Source organism: Mya arenaria, chromosome 14, assembly GCF_026914265.1.
Source record: "Mya arenaria isolate MELC-2E11 chromosome 14, ASM2691426v1".
Lineage (NCBI taxonomy): Eukaryota > Metazoa > Mollusca > Bivalvia > Myida > Myidae > Mya > Mya arenaria.
Window position 1 is genome coordinate 43,619,269 of NC_069135.1, and position 17,901 is coordinate 43,637,169.

Here is a 17,901-nt window from a genome sequence, read left to right on the forward strand (position 1 = left end):
TCACTTTAAAACGGAGCATTAATTGTTAACTGGTACATCGACATATTTCTTCTAGGTTTGAACACTTACATATTATTATAATTTAGTGGAATACATCTTGAATCGACCTTTAAGTGGCTTAGATATATGAAAAAAGGCAAAGCAGGATTTTCATTAATTTAGATAAGTGTTGTTATATTTACTTCACCATCAATCAACAGTGTTTGTTCCTATGATCGATTTATTTTTACACTTACATGTTTATTCATCAATTAATTGAATATGTTTTCAATTTAATTTGAATATTTTTGGTTTACGAATACATATGTTTTCGGGCAAGTGCTAGAAAGAAATTCTCACGCGAAACAACGTGCCAATTTAATATTTTTTAATGTTTATTGTATTCAAGTTAAAGAGAGGGCATTTAAAAAAACAGAATCAAAATTTGAGAAAAAAAACAAAAACTAAATTACTTAAAATCTGTAAAAATGTTCTTTTTCTTTGAATTACACCGTGATGGTTTTGAAGGCACCGAGGCGTCAGTAAACAACGAAGAACGAACATGTTTGCGAAACTACAAAAAAACTCTGTTTTTCACGTCGAATGTTATAACATTTGAAACCCAAGTCCATGGAAGAAGATATATCAATGATGTGTTTCAGGTGTGGATAAACAAAATCCGATCATCGGACAAGCTGCGGAATCGTTAACCGGGTATGCTTCGTAACCGATGTTGACGCGTGTCCTCGGGTATAATTTCCCGTCCACACCGGAAATACTGACGGATATTTTAACATCCATAGTATTAGGTCTCAGGGAATAAGAGCAAAGTCGATTGGGCCGACCTTTTTACGCTCACAGTTCTAAGTCATGGGAATAAAAACATACATCGAAAATAATGCATCAGCTTAAAACCTGCATCCTCATCAAACAAAGAAACCACAGCACTTTTTCAGTATCCAAAGATTGTGTAACTTGTGTAAGCACTTGGTGCTTGATAGGAATCATAGCACTATGAATCCAAACTGAAATTCACATTATGAATAATTGAGAGATTATGTTTTGAGAGGATGCAATAAATCATACATTTTGATAATGTACTATTCGCAAGAAAGCTATGCACTTTTGATCATTCATGTAATCCCTTTGTTATAAAACCATTAGCGAGGATAGCAGGGTCTTTATTTAGGTGCGTTTAATTGTTGGCTTTGAATCTGAAGTTATTGAATAGCGCAAAGCACTATAAATGACTATGTATGATACCCTAACATTGATATCCGATACACTGATATGCCCGGTGACCCCATACTATTTCGGTATAAATAGATTTTATGCGCAGAAAAATAGGTATGCAATAGACATAAATAATACCTTCAACTTGTATTTATCTTTATTTGTCATCAGCAAGCATTAACCTTTCAAATGCATCAAATGAAATATAATTGTAAATGGAGCCGTAATGGCTTATTCGGATTCCTCAAATATCGTTTAGCAAACCATACTACACTCGAAAAGATCTGAATACTTCAGATTGGCTTCTTTCCGTTTAAAAATGCCATAGGACAGTCATGCTGTCTGCGTTGTCCTCCAAAGTATTGTTTGATGGCAATGCGAACAAATTAACATCCTTATTTAAACTATTGGTAATTTTCATATTATATTCGAAAAATATAATTTTAATTGCTTTCGTGTGCGATTGACGCCTTGTTTCGTTCTTCGGTGGTCTATTTGATGTCGGCCTTGTCGACATGGCGTTCGTTTAATTTCACAAAGCCAATCCGCGGAAATAATATTCAATTCTTTTATCAATTATTTTAATCAATTTATTTGATGGTATAATATTTACGGAGATGGCATTTTAAATTAAATCTGAAGCGATCCATTATATTTTGCTAAACTAGTGTTTAAGACATTTCTCCATAAGGAAATCTTTTTTTTAATTTGAATTTCAAATATAGATTCAGAGAAGACATACAGTTACAATATATATATTAGTGTTTATCTCGTCATCAGACAGACTACCGATTTACTGCCAAGTATTAACGTGATGAAGATTCATTCCTTCATTCAATCTTCGCTATTGCGTTAATCATTACTTAGCTGTCAGATATTACCAAATGATTTATATCGTTGATAAGCTTCTAAACCTCTAAGGTATCAGATACTCAGTTATGTCAATGTTGGATGAGTTTTGGTATAGTTTTAAAGGGTTCATTTGCATTAAAACAATGTTATTCTATAAATTATAGTTCACATATGATAGTACGAACACGCTAATGGCCATTGAAGTACACAACATATTTCATTTTCGTTTAATCGTAGACATCAGCAAACAACACCATATTAAATGTTACTACAATGGTATGGTGTCATCAGGCATCGCAATTCATTGTATACATCTGATAACTAAATTAATATCCCTTTCCCAGGAAACTACAGTGATTGAATTTAACAAACCTGATAATGTTGTTACTTTTACTTTATTAACAACACAATGACAATGCGAATATAAATAAATCATAAACTTTTAAATATTATACACGGCATTTTTAGTCCACATAAGGTAACAAGACATATAACAATATATTGAGAATCATAATTTTATATATATATATATATATATATATATATATATATATATATATATATATATAATTGACATACTGCATACCAAAAACAAATCATTTCACATTTACAATATAAACTTACATTTCGTACTGTACAGTCATTTGTATTTATATCAGAAAATATCTGGCCAAATATGTATGTGGGTTTTTACAAAACTACGTTTAGCTCTTTGGTACTTTTGTTACTTTTGGTGCTTTTGGAGCTTTTCTGGGACCCTGCTTTGTCGTACATTGGTCGTCGGAACTTGAACTTAAAATGCCGACAAAAGAGTGCCTTCTTTACCAAAATAACACACCGTCTACGAAAACTGATGTTTAAGAAGCTATAGATAATCGGATTAATGGCATTGTTGAGAAAGTAAAATTTGGAAAAAAGCTTGCTGAGAACATGTTCAGCAATTGTCTGATGGCTCTCCAAGTCCTGAATGGCTGAGCGACAGATCATAATTATAATTCCGGGAAGGTAACTGATAATAAACGCCACAGTGACAGCGAATAATACTATCGTGGTCCTTGTGACGCGGAACTTGGTGATGGCTTCAGCAAGCGTTTGAAGAGTAGGCCGAAACGCAGTCCTCGCTGCTAGGTCCGAGTCCTCATCCGAATATTCAGAGCAGTAGCGCACAACCCGTAATTTCTTAGTCTTTTGGTCATTTGAGTTCATTCCATTCAGTTGGATTTCTTCCTTGCTCGGTCTTTGGACCTGATCTCCAATAACAAGTTTCTTCCGCTTTCTGATCTCAATATAGATACGCACGTATAGGATGGTCAGTACAGTTACTGTGATAACGAAAACCGCCCCCAGCATTAGGTAATATATCTGGGAGAAAGATTGTTTACGATATGCCTCCGCAATGGAACAGTCGAATCCTTGAATTCGTCCATCTGGCGTTTCTGTTCGGGAGATTCCATACAGAATAAGGGCTGGGATTGCTATGAGAACTGCGGCGATTCCGGCTCCAATACACATTGATTTAATCTTGTACAACTCAATCAACATCAATGGCTTACATATCTTAAAGTATCTGTCAAAAGCGATCTCCACCAAAATGATCGCAGACCCGTATACAACAACCGCCTCCGTGTATCTGAATATCTTACAAACTGCTTCGCTGTAGAATGTGTAGGAGAACCAAAGGTCATATATCTCTGTTGGGAGGCCAATTAGACAGGCCAACATGTCAAACACCGCCATCGCAACAATAAAATAGTTGGAGGAGGTTTTTCTGAAGCGTTTGCAATAAACGAACAAAACAAGGCCATTTCCAATCGTCCCAACAACCATAACAATTACCAGAAAAGCAAACACTGGGAAATATCGGAGCGCCTGCACTTCATTATAGTGACTTAATGCCGCGTCAATTTCCTCAGGGGACAAGGTCGTGGTCGCCATGGATACGTCGTCGGATGTATTCCATTCCATTGCATCTGTGTCGTTGTTGTCGCTGGAAATATAACATGTATTTGTTATAATAAACTGTATGTTTGCTTTATCGACATATGTTTATTCCGTTGGATGTGTATGCAATACTGAAAGCATGATTTTATTTAATTTCATGCCGAATCGATTCAGTAAATAAACGTTAATAAAATCAATCTTAAATGTAAAAGGAACATAATGACTACATTTCTTTTACAGTATTGAACAACGTTTTTTTTTTCAATAATGTAATTGGCATCCGGCTCCGATCCACATTGCCCTATACACATGACATGAATGACGCTAACCGCTTGCTGATATCAAAGATAAATGCCTGGATAAAATGACAACCTTTGTCAATAAAATGATGAAATAATGACGCCTAATGGCAATGGATGAGACGAACACATTTAATCATCGTACATTGATAAGTCTGGATCATACTCTGAAATGCCAACATGAAATATCCGATTATTTTTGCAAGACTTTAAAGGAGTTTAGCGTAACAACAAATTACTTCTATTGAGGACTTAAACATGTTAACTTATTCAATAATATTTAAGATGAACTCTTACTCCCAAATAAGCAGTACCATAATTAATACAATTGGTTAAAATTTAAAAGGATGAAAAAAATATATACAAGAACGATGAAGGATACCGTGTTGTATTTGACTAAAGGTGCAGACAAACGGCATTTCTACCTCAAGACGGTCGTTTATCACTGTAAATATGTTAGGACCACCATTAATTTAATATTTGTTCGTTTTTAGCTATGAAATGCACGGCTACATTCTTGCAATCAGTGATTAAAAGTGTCAATATCTTTATGATTTTGTAAGTAGCTAAAGGTTTATCACTCAAAATTTATGTTTGTTACATTGATTATAAATACGAGTGTCACTTAAATGTGTAAAGAAATACGAATACTACTGTCATTACTTTACTCGTAGTTGTATGTTGTGTTAATTGTTAAAATTTGTAATGCATCGAATCATTTGAAAGTACATGTAGTATATTGTATATTTATTTGTCAACATGGTCTGCTAGATGTGTTGTAAATACATCTTGAATCTTGAATCATGAATCTTGAATCTTGAATCATTACAACTATATTGTTTTATATATGTTTATATGGTTTTTTTGGCTCAAACTTACTATGTTGAAATTATAAGTGAATATATATATTTTTTTTAATTTATAGAACAATACATACTTTTATTGTTACAAGAAAAAAACAACGTACTAGACAATTTAAAGCAAGTACCTATTTTTACACAAGTGTCAAAATAGTCTCTACCTTCTGAAATATAAACATTAATTGTTCAAGGAAATTCCACCACTGCACAGCCTATAACGTGTAAAGCTACCTTCAAGCAAAGTTTTATAATTAAATATCCTTGAACAGCAATGTATTATTTTTACATGATAGAACATTCTCTTTAAAACAAAATCTCAGAATCCTGTCTTTCCTATTCATCATCTCTTATATGTTCCACAAGCGCATGACGTTATTTAAGTGAATGCGATTGCTGCATCCCAAAGGATTTTGTTAGCAAGCAATCCTGTAACAGCCTATTCTCCGATGGCCCGCAATGTCACATCAGCCTCGCAATATCACATCGGCTATATGATGACCCCACGTCTACCACAAGTGCAGGATTGGTAACTTCAGTGATCTGATTAAAGATTCCTTTGTCATGTCAAGCTATAATGATATATTGGCTTGGCTAGATTTGTAATTAATTTTATCCCAGTGGCCTATAGACAAAAATGATAACGAATCATCACTTTTCTCCAATATAATTAAACCTTGTCATGGCTAAATTTAGTTATTTTGATGTTTATTCGAGCATGAAACTATAAATAGTATATACGTTTATTCAATGAAGTCTCCCAGGTTTTCACATTCAGCACAACATCGGGACTTCGAACCTTCCACAAATAGGTATCCTTTATGACAGACACGCAATAACTGTTCTTATTTAAGTACGTTTGCCTACCACGTGCACATTTCATATCGGTTAGAATAAAGCTTTGACATGACACCGGAAAATTGTCCATAATCAGTTACCATTACGACGAACGTGATGTCTCTTTATTCTAATGGTAAATGAAAACAACAATACGTTCAACAATGTCAGAATTACAGACAAGGACAAGGCGTTACGCAATTTCTCGATTATATCACTAAAAGGTCATTTTTATGTGCTATGAGAGGAATGGAAAAATAACACATATTTGAAGATACTAGGAGAACTTACTTGGTCAGCATAACTAAGTCTTATTTCATTTTTGACTGCTTTGTTGTATATAATATGCATTCATAATAGATCATTTTCACATTACCTGATCTTGAGAGTAAAACAGGGGCATTTTATTTTTTTCATCATTAATACTTAATATAAAAAAACCTAAGTATATTTGTTTCTATACCTGCGATAAACTTCCAACAAACATGGATCCAAGCGTATTACTGTCAGTAATTTGTAAGAAAAAATACAACAACACAAAATCGTAACAAATGCACTGAGATGTTTTGTTAAATGGAGCAGGAAAGATTGTGGGGGATAAAATGTTTTTCTGAAGTCCTGTATCACGTCGAGTTCGGGTTGTAGCGGTCTCAATGGATGAATGTTTAAACATCACATGATACATAGTACAGCTTATCATAAAAGCGTGCTTACGTTTTATTCCCGTTATTATATGTATCCTGTTTGAACTTCACTTTAAATCCACGAAGCTGCATTAATAGTTTAGGAATCTCCATTGCGGATATGACGTCATAAACCGATCGCATTCATGATTAAGAGCTGTTTCTTGAAAACAGCATATATAGAACAAATGAATACATTGAAAATGGGTTCTTTTGGAAATGTTGTTAGGTCCTGAAAGTTAATGAATAGTATGTTTGTAATGTGAAAAACTTGAAAATGAAATAAAGTGAACATCAGCGTAAAAGGTAGCACCCTACAAATTCTACCTTGCTGATGCGGATTTTAAAAACGACAGGAGCGTCATACGGAGTTTTTGGCTGCAGACCGCAGGTGTACAGAATTTAGCACCGCCAATCGAAATCAGGAATCGTCCGATCTACTTTTGACATGATATGTTAAAGTAATTAATGCGCCGGTGTTACAAAACTGGGCGTTTGCTGTTATTCGGTTTAAAAAAGTGCGAATTAATATCACACTTTATTCAAATACGTTCATTAGGTAACAACGTTAATGTGAATTTAAAAGCAAGCCGAAGAATCTTAAATAAATCTTTTTGAGAAACCGAAGAAAATAGAAAATTACACAGAAAATGAAAATGTTTTGACTAAAAGACCCTTCCTTCGTTACCTACTACAAATAGTAAGATCGTCCTCGGCTTTAATCGGGTTTCATTAATTAACTTTACTCTATCAATAAACTTGCTACATGAAGGAAAAGGTCATACATCTTAGTGCAGATATATATATCAATGACTGTTTTGGAACTAGCTAGTTGTATAGAAAAAAGCGCCAATTTACATTACCTGTTTTAAGGTAATGACAGGCAATTATCGTTAACAGTTTCATTTTTTTAATTCGATTGTTTTTGCCTGTGAAAAGAATTGTAAAAAAAAGTGAAATCACGCATGTCGCGCCTACAGTCTTTCAACGCTTTCAGCGCTTTCATTCAATATGGCGTACTTGATGGGCACATAATAAGTAGCGATATCTGATATACTTCGTACGTTTGGAATCAGAACTAATTGCCTGAAATGCCGCTATCAGATTATCCTTAACGATAGGGAAATCATGTTTTCTTCGCGAAAACAAGTGAAACTCTTCCGGCCTTCACAAGTAATGATGCCTAGCCTTGGTTGAAAATATACCTGACCTTTGATTAAGCAGGTATTTCCGGCGTATTTGTTTGTTGACCATTGTCCAACCCCTTCCATCATCGTCGATCTATTTCACGAGGACGAGGTACAATAGCCAATGATTGAGTTAGAAAAGACCCATGCTGGTTTTATATATGTACACCAATTTCATTGGTTGCCAACCACAGGCACTCTTAGGGTGTAGAGTGCATTTGTTTCAAATTATTCACAAATGAATTCGCTTCCACAAATGATTGAATATCACCGCAAAAGCGTCTTGGAAAAGACAAGCATTTATATTTTTCAACGTTCAATTTATTAAGTCTTGCGAAAGGTTTCCAAAGAACAATATATCCATTGAATTAGTTAACATATCTGAAGCACCAATGATTTAGGACCTGGCTAGTTATACAAACATATTTTTTCCTGAAACATCATAGCAATATTAGGAACCTTGAGCAGTAATGGGAAAACAGTTTACTCCAAAGAACGTAAACAAACATATCTTAATATATCATTTTGTAGTTGTAACGAGACTTCCGAAATAAATACTTTAACCAGACAAAGTGAATTCGAATACATTAATTAAATTTAATGTCATCATTAAGATACTGTAAATGTCAACATGGTCATTACCAAGACGAAAACAGGTTTATTTAAAAAAACAACATTTTTCTTAGATGAACGACGAAGAATGTAAGTTAACTGAAAAAGCGAAAAATGAAAAAAAAAACACTGTTTGCGAGACTAATAGTTTGCCTTGTCGGTTTTCTTTGTTGGCAAAAAGGTTTCTCCACCGTATTTAATGTCTTGTATGTAGGGTTTAACCTTGGGACAAAATAGATCAAAGACACGTGAATGTGGTCCGTTTATCTATTTCGAATAAAAACAAGCACACAAATCAACGGTATGGTTTGACATACGTTTGCGATTTTTTCCTCATTTGGGAAGCATCATGTCATCCCTTGAAGCCTTACTGCGAAGACTAATCTTAACCGATGAATACCATCTGTAGCTATATTTGCTATATTTTTTACAACTGCGTACACTTACCCGCGAAGGATCAACTCAGGTGACAAGTCTTGAAAAAAAACAAGGATGCTGATTAAACTGGTTGTTTTTGAAACAGAAATGAACATGTGCGAAACACTCTTGTTGAAAAACACCAAACCGAGGGTCGAATGGAGTCACGGATTCTATGTATTTAAATTAACTACCTCTTCTAAACAAATTCCTACATTTGTTTTACACCCGTTTAATTTTTTTCATAATTTTTTCATCGTTGTTTAAACTTGCAAATATGTACATTAGCTTTGAAATAGAGAATAAATAATCAAAAGTGTAATTAGCATCATTATAAGTAATGCTCCTGACACTTTTGATACTTTGGACAACATTATTTGTGCATTTTTTCTTTGCAAAGGTGAATATTGAAAAAAAACAATATCCCCTTTCTGTTGTAGAAAGCAAGTACTTTATTAATAACCAACCATTGACCTATTTGATATTGCGTCTAAATACATCGTGTCTAGCACAGAATGTAGGGCCCATTAAATAGAACAAAGCCAACGCGAACTCATTTCTGCTATTCATTCAATCATACAATGGAAATTCCAATTAGAGAATGATAAATCCTCTGTGTCAAACAAGGAGTCCATTAATCTCCGTACCCACAAGTTCTCGAGAACGAAAGCGCATTTCTAGAAGGTAAAGTACAATCAGTTTTAGTTGCTTCTACAAACAGTCCAATAAAAGAAACGTATGTTATTCGGTTTAAAGTACTTTTAAAGACCTTGAATGGAAAAAGTACAAAGCACTTCTTAGAGCTATTATTGTTTGCAACAATAATCCCCTTGCTAAGAAAAATGCAGAAAAACCTCCCCAAATTTCGAGGCAAACTTAAATCATCCTGATTCTTATTTAGGAAGTTCAGATAAGTCAGCAATTTGGTTCTTGTTAAGTCTCCGGAAGTTACAATAAATGAATGAAGATTGTCTCCTTGGAGAACCTCACGTATGCAAACGACACAAACAAACTTTTTACACGCTCATTATACCCCTTTGTTTGGTCGATAAGGATCAGCTTGTTCGGAAATTGTATGCGACAATCGCGTAAAAGTGCATAGAAATGCAGCTATTAAATATACACATCTTGGTTGCGCCGATGATGAGAACAAGATACGTTTGTTTTAAAATTAAATACATTTCTCTCATCAACGTCTTTTGTTACAATCTTCTGTTTCTGGCAAAACATTAAATCTGAGAAAATGAAGAAAACCTCTTTCAAATCTTACTGTTGCAAATATGTTCCACGTTGAAACTGTATAAAAGTGAGAATATACACATGTGCATACTGTTGGCTTCAATAGTAATCAAGCTATTCACCTTGACTGGAAAACACAACAACAGACAACCATCGGCGTCCGCTTGTTAGGCAAAACGTCTTAACAGAGAAATTCGAACTACATGTATATACAGGGACATTCACGCAAACACTATCATAAATATTCACGCGTCATAAATCACATGAAAGGGATACCGCAGACAAACGAGACCGAAATGTCCATTGTAACAGCATGAAGAACGTACACGTATCACTTACATTCAATGCTTTGGTCTATCTGTTTCTAATCCACTAAATTAAGCGACACATTTATTACTTAACAAATACATTACAATAGAGAAAAGGCCACGCATTATACACTTTTATGAAATATTACTAAGCGATGATTACGGAAAGCACGAATTTGCAGTACAGACCAATTCATTAATGCTGTAATCGCGCTTTCTCTTCCGATAATGTGTTCGGTAATGGACTACTGATGCTACTGTATCAAAATTAAGTCGAAATGGAGATGATCATTATCAAGTTTGTTTATTCAAAACAACATCTTGCAGATAAACAAAGTTACACAAGTGACACGAATGTGAATTTGGGATAACTACGCAATACAACAGCAACAGAACACAAACTTTTTGTAAACATTTTTTCAAGAAATTCTTATTTACGAATGAAAAGTAAGCAACTATATACTGCTCATTACTTCAGTTTTGAATTTTCAGACTACAGTCATTTTCACCTTTTGACATGAATATTGGTCAGAAATTGACTTACGAAACACCAGTCTTTAGCAAAAATACTCTGATAGCTTTCAATTACTGAGTAAAATAAGGCAAAGTTACAAAAAATTGTCGGCAATATAAAAAAATACAACAGCCAATCAATAGCTAAAAATATACTGTTTTATTTCAGAAATTGAAAAAAATCATTCGAAGGTAAACATAAATAGTGCCTATAAAACATTGCCGGAACACCAAGACAATAATATCAATGCAATTTAGATGGCAAAGTTGATGTTTCGAGTTATTTTCATCTTCTGAAGAGGTCGAACACACAGAGCGGGTATTTTATCGGGAGTGTAATGAGTTTTTTTTATATATAAAAATAACTTTATCATTATGTCTAGTGGGGTCGGTGAATTGTTATAATTGATAATTCTTATCTGTACTTTTTTCCTTCCCAAGCGGTGTATTGACATTCTTTTGATATAATGTCATTTTGAAAGTAAAGTGTCAAGGTTACATTAAGGTTTCCTTTATGTAACAAAAAGGTATACTTTTACTATTTTTTCCGGTCGAAAAAAAAAGAATTCTGAAATATATTTTGCCTATAACACAATTTAACTCAGAAGATTTTTGTGTATAGCTTTAACTAGGAATAGCTAGATATGTTTTCGTCAGGAGGAATTTAGTTCATAAAACACATACAATTTGAAATATGTAAGCCAAAGAATTGAAGTAAAAATTGATTTTGATGTTTCTTTATAATTTGGTTGTTAATTGAACGCATACACTTGGTGTGCTACACCCAAAATATCTTTATAAATGCCTATTTCATTTACTAAGGTTATTTATAAATATTTCCAACATCGGCCCGCGCAACACGGTCTTATCATTATTGCCTAGCGTTTATAGCTGCTACTCTCCGGGAGATGAACAATTACATGACACTAGAAAATGAAAAGAAACACACATAAAATGAAGCATTAATTGTTTATTGCTACGTCGACATATTTTCTTTTAGGATGGAACACTTACAGACTATTCGTTAGTAGGAAACATCTTGACTCGAACTTTGAATAGCCTAGATATATGAAGAATGTTATAGCACTTGGAACTCAAACGGGGATGTTTCGATAAGTGTTTATTGTTTTTAGAATGTTTCAGGATCTATCAGCCTGTTCTTTTCCTTTGGCTGTTATATGTTTACACTATAAATATATGCATATCATCACTACCTTGATGTAAGTTCAATGTAATTAAAGAACTAAAAGCACTATAGCTTATACCTTCAAGATGCACTCTTACTCCCCGATAAGATTTAATAATTTATAATCAATTTATAACAATTTATTACAATTAATAATATTGTTTTAATATTCCAAAAAGGATGAATAAATGTCGAAAACAATGATTCTTAAGAAGGATACCGAGTTGAATTTGAAACAACTGAGCATAAAACACGGTATTTCTATCTTATGAGACTATAGTAGACCACAGTAAATCTTTTAGCATTCACCGATCATTTAATATTGTTGCGCTTTCTTAAATTAAAGACAGGATTACAATCTTGTTATCAGTATTTTTTCTCCATAAATGCATTATTTAAAAATTGATGTTTGTTATACATTTATATGTATTGATTTTGAATAAGAGTGTCACTTTAAATCCTGTAAACGTGCAGACATGTGAATTAGTCTTACTATTGTGTAGGCAAACACTGAATCGTCTTCTACGGTACCATAGAAAGGTGATATGATTTTAACCTGCAAATCCACCATAAATCAAGTAACTTACTTAACTCATGTGATTTCAAATAGACATAAATATGAAATGACAGAGCTAGGAGCATGTTTGTCGAATACGATTTATTGCAGACCGCGCTAATGCCTCTAGAGAAGATCGAATACCAGTCAGAAATAACTTATTAGCACATTTTCTTTCCTAACTGCATGTGCAGAGTTTATCAGGATTTAAAACATCCGGTATCTTGGTTTATCGAGATAATTTTTAACATCAAGCAAGTAATACATTCAACTAACTACGACGATGTTCTATGGTCGATAACCCTACTATAGATTGTTCTATGACCAATAAACCTACTATAGATATGTTCTATGCACGATAACCCTACTATAAATATGTTCTTTGACCGATAACCCTACTAAAGATATGTTCTATGCACGATAACCCTACTATAAATATGTTCTTTGACCGATAACCCTACTATATATATGTTCTATGACCGATAACCCTGTTATAGACCTGTTCTAAGACCTATAACCCTATTGTAGATATGTTCTATGACCGACAACCCTGTTATAGACATGTTCTATGACCGATAACCCTACTATAGACATATGCTATGACCGATAACCCTGTTATAGATATGTTATATGACCGATTACCCTGTTATAGACATGTTCTATGACCGATAACCCTACTATAGATATGTTCTATGACCGATAACCCTGTTATAGACATGTTCTGTGACCGATAGCCCTACTATAGACACGTGGTATGACCGATAAACCTGTTAAATACATGTTCTATGACCGATAAACCTGTTATAGACATGTTGTATGACCGATAACCCTACTTAAGAGATATGTTCTATGTTCTAATATTGGCTCTATCTATAACCGATAAGTATCCCTTTAGTCTACTTTAGTTGTGATATGGTATATTGTCTTTATTGGTTGCGATTTAGTATATAATCTATTTTAGTTGTGATATGGTATATTGTCTTTATTTGTACTTGTGGTCTATAATATTTCCTCTATTAGGTGAGATCTAGTATGTTGTCTTTAATAGGTGTGATCTAGTATATTGTCTTTACTAGTAGTGTGTGTATTGGCTGTGATCTAGGTAATTGTTTTTTTTATTAGTTACGATGTAGTATATTGTCATTGTCATTGTTTGTTGTGATCTACTATTGCTTGCATGTTTTCGATGTGCACTATAGTGTTGCTGAATAGTGTAAATGAGGGGAAGAGCGAATTTATCAAAAGGCGACTATAAATTAATTGCTAGATTTTCATCCCCGCCCGCTGCCCCTTAAATTTCATTGACTCAAATAATAATGTTGAACTTGGGTCTGTATTTGCGTAATGGTCATGTACTGTCCGGGAACCAGCCGGTGTCGATGTACGTGAAGTTAGCGGCCTAGCGGCGTGTCGATATAACATTCACATGTAAAAATGGTGATATATTACGACGGTGTTCGTGGTACGTATAGAAACACATGCATCTGGTCCCTTATGCAATAAGAAAGATCGTGGACAAATATTCAACGGTGAAATAGTCATCTTAGTAAAATTACAAAATAAAAAATGAAATGTTACAACCATTTAGAAATATTTGTGCATGCAAATCTAGCGATTCATCTAAATTGGACAAACCGGTTCTACGTTAGTACGAAATACGTGGAATATGTGTTATCGACAACAATCTTAATATGAATAGGATTACCAACTTCGTCTGCAGTATAATGTAAATGAATGTATTATCAAAATAATACAGTTTAGATATCATTAATAATTAATAAGCTAAATATTTTGTTTAAAGTTAGTTAGTTGAATATAATCAAATTTTAATGCTTGTATATATATTTATATATTTATATTGTGTTTACAGTTTACGGTATACACGTCATGTAAACTTACATAGACTAAATGAAACAAAGAGAAGAGGAAAATTCATGTTTATTTCTTTAAATCAACAGAGGTTCACGCTTATTTTTATTTATATTTAGGTTTTAATATACAGTATTTCTTGTTATGTTTATATTTAATAATAGTTTCATTTACGCACTTTTTTGCTCGCTGATAAAAATAATGGCGTAATATGAAATTTTGCTTCTTATTCAGGTATATTCAGTATTATAAATAATGATAATTCGTATATAAAAACAAACGTTAAGAAGATAAGTGAATTGGAAATGAAAAGCATGTCGACGAGACATTCTATTCCATACGCCAGTTCTCAGAATTATTTATATTAAAATGTTTGTTCCATGTCTGATGAGGTCTTAATGAAATGAATGTTACGAATATGCTTAGTAATTGAAAAAAGTACTAGAAAATACAAAAGCAAAGCAATTTATGTTTTTATTCATGTTCCTTATTGGTGATGGCGTTATACAGAATGTTTGCCTAATATATGGTAGTTACGGTCAGGGATGGCGAGTTTGTTTTTATAAAATCATAAAGTACTTTAGAAGTAGATATAATTACATGTGCATTACTTCAACATCCCCTGACTGAGAATGCAACCCATGACAGTAAATAGAACTGCAAAAACAAGTTGTAGAACAAACATAAATATTTATTTATAAAAGCGAAAACAGCTTACCTCCAAGACACATAGCTAAGCCACTCCATTCCGATATTGAAAGTGATCGCTGATGTTCGATATCTGGATACTGAGCTGGCTTCGTCACAAAATGTTGTAGGAGGCAATTACTTGGGCCCACCTATCCGGAAATCACTTCATATGCTAGCCTTTTTTATACTGAAGTACTTCTAGTACGTAGTGAACCTGCGAACACGGATATTGACAAGTCATAACGACACTTAATTACAATACTATTTATTGTTATTGTGAATCACCAAAAAATGACATGCTTAAATAGTGTCATGTTTCCAAGTGAACGAGTTTGGGAATATCTTAATTTAGTAAGCAAAAAAAGGCACTCATTATGTTTAAACAGGGTTTTTCTTAATGCAGCTATATTTCCGAAATCAGATGTCGATTATCAGTTACAATAAAACCCTCATTATTAATTTGGCCATGACTCTAAACAAGGAAGGGTCCCATAAACACTGCATTATATGAACAAGTAAATTACAGCAAACTTATTCTTAGACGAGGAACATAAATTGTGACTATATACTAGAAATAAAAAACAAAACAAGAGCGCCTCGCATCGAACGCAAACACACGTCTTAATTGTCAGTCGAGCAAGGGGCACAACTCGATAATTGTTTAAGCTAAAGGGCATTGCTATTCATGTACGCAATGTCTCTAGCAACAAGTTTCTTTTTTATATTTTGAACGTCTAAGCTTTTCTTGTGTATTTTTTGCATGAAGACGACTCCAACTTCACCGACGCCAAGAACGGCACCGAGATATCGACCATACCTCGACAATACCATGAATAACGAACAAGCTATAAATAAAACAAAACATCATCTCATTTTTTTAATGTTGAAATGCCTGGAGTGACTTATTAATCATCAATGAGGAAAACATATCTGGATAATTGGGAGCCAGATAGGCCTCATGCTTGAACATACAAATGATTTGATACATACGCTATCCGGTAAGATCACAAAAATCATTGATTAGTTCAGATTAAACATACAACCGGCATAGTAGGGAAGGTATGTTACAGTGACGTGAAATAATGTTCTTGATACTTGCACCTGGAATTGCCTACGTCAAATACCCCATACAGGTTCTGTGAAAATAATCACAACAGGAATTGAAAACAAATATCACAAACAGACAACAACAGAATCATACGGTCGGACTTAATTCCATGTACATATTAATAATAGTTATTTCACTTGAATAAGCTCTAACTGTTATATGTTAATGGAATAAAAAATCATTTGAAATATATCATTTTCCGTTTGGCTGTTTCAATAAAGACATTTGTCATAAAGTAAAGTAATCTTAGTGTAAAATTTTCGTTATTTTTCTAATGCATTTATAACAACAAGTACTTTAGTTGAAAACAGGGTTGCTTTTGCCATTCATGGCGTTTTTATTCGTCTAAAATTTTCGAAGTCATGGCTAAGATCCTTAAATGAAACGGGCCAAGGTACCTTAACATAATGGTGGGCCAAGGTTCCTGAACATAATGGTGGGCCAAGGTACCTAAACAAAATGTTGGGCCAAGGTACCTAAACATAATGGTGGGCCAAGGTACCTTAGCATAATGGTGGGCCAAGGTTCCTTAACATAATGGTTGGCCAATGTACCTTAAAATAATGGTGGGCCAAGGTTCCTTAACATAATGTATAATGGTGAACCAAGGTACCTTAACATAATGGTGAACCAAGGTACCTTAACATAATGGTGAACCAAGGTACCTTAACATGTTGGTGGGCCAATGTTCCTTAACATAATGGTGGGCCAAGGTACCTTAACATAATGGTGGGCCAAGGTACCTTAACATGTTGGTGGGCCAAGGTTCCTTAACATAATGGTGAGCCAAGGTACCTAAACATAATGGTGGGACAAGGTACCTAAACATAATGGTGGGCCAAGGTACCTTAGCATACTAGCAGTAATGGTGGGCCAAGGTTCCTTAACACAATGGTGGGCCAAGGTACCTTAACATAATGGTGGGCCAAGGTTCCTTAACATAATGTATAACGGTGAACCAAGGTACCTTAATATAATGGTGAACCAAGGTACCTTAACATAATGTTGGGCCAAGGAACCTTAACATAATGGTGGGCCAAGGTTCCTTAACAAAATGGTGGGCCAAGTTACCTTAGCCTAATGGTGAACCAAGGTACCTTAACATAATGGTGGGCCAAGGTACCGTAGCACAATGGTGGGCCAAGGTTTCTTAACATAATGGTGAGCCAAGGTACCTTAATATAATGGTGGGCCAAGGTACCTTAACATAATGAATAATGGTGAACCAAAGTACCTTAACATAATTGTGAACCAAGGTACCTTAATATAATGGTGGGCCAAGGTACCTTAACATAATGTATAATGGTGAACCAAGGTACCTTAACATAATTGTGAACCAAGGTACCTTTACATAATGGTGGGCCAAGGTCCTTAACATAATGGTTGGCCAAGGTACCTTAGCATAATGGTGGGCCAAGGTTCCTTAACATAATGGTTGGCCAAGGTTCCTAAGCATAATGTATCACGGTGGGCCAAGGTTCCTTAACATAATGGTGGACCAAGGTACCTTAGCATGATGGTGGGTCAAGGTACCT

The 17,901-nt window shown here is 34.2% G+C and overlaps 1 protein-coding gene across 3 annotated transcripts; it reads right to left on the bottom strand.

Annotated features, from left to right (window-relative positions):
- Positions 1-2,648: 2,648 nt before the first annotated feature.
- Positions 2,649-15,380, bottom strand: LOC128218272 (neuromedin-U receptor 1-like). Of its 3 annotated transcripts, none has more exons than XM_052925893.1 (2): positions 15,287-15,380; positions 2,649-4,051 (listed from the first exon to the last, which is right to left on the bottom strand). In XM_052925893.1, the coding sequence occupies exons 1-2, from the start codon at positions 15,313-15,315 to the stop codon at positions 2,755-2,757; spliced, it is 1,326 nt and encodes a 441-aa protein (XP_052781853.1). In that variant the 5' UTR covers positions 15,316-15,380; the 3' UTR covers positions 2,649-2,754. The 3 variants fall into 3 exon arrangements, with proteins under 3 accessions (XP_052781853.1, XP_052781854.1, XP_052781855.1); XM_052925894.1 differs by lacking the exon at positions 15,287-15,380 and adding an exon at positions 5,903-6,023; XM_052925895.1 differs by lacking the exon at positions 15,287-15,380 and adding an exon at positions 5,326-5,360.
- Between the last annotated feature and the right edge of the window lie 2,521 nt (positions 15,381-17,901).

Excerpts from the sequence above, each read along its gene's own strand:
- LOC128218272 (XM_052925893.1), bottom strand. The coding sequence starts at position 15,315 with ATGGAGTGGCTTAGCTATGTGTCTTGGAG. Across the intron at positions 4,052-15,286 it reads CTTAGCTATGTGTCTTGGAG|CGACAACAACGACACAGATG; the intron begins GTAAGCTGTTTT and ends TTATATTTCCAG.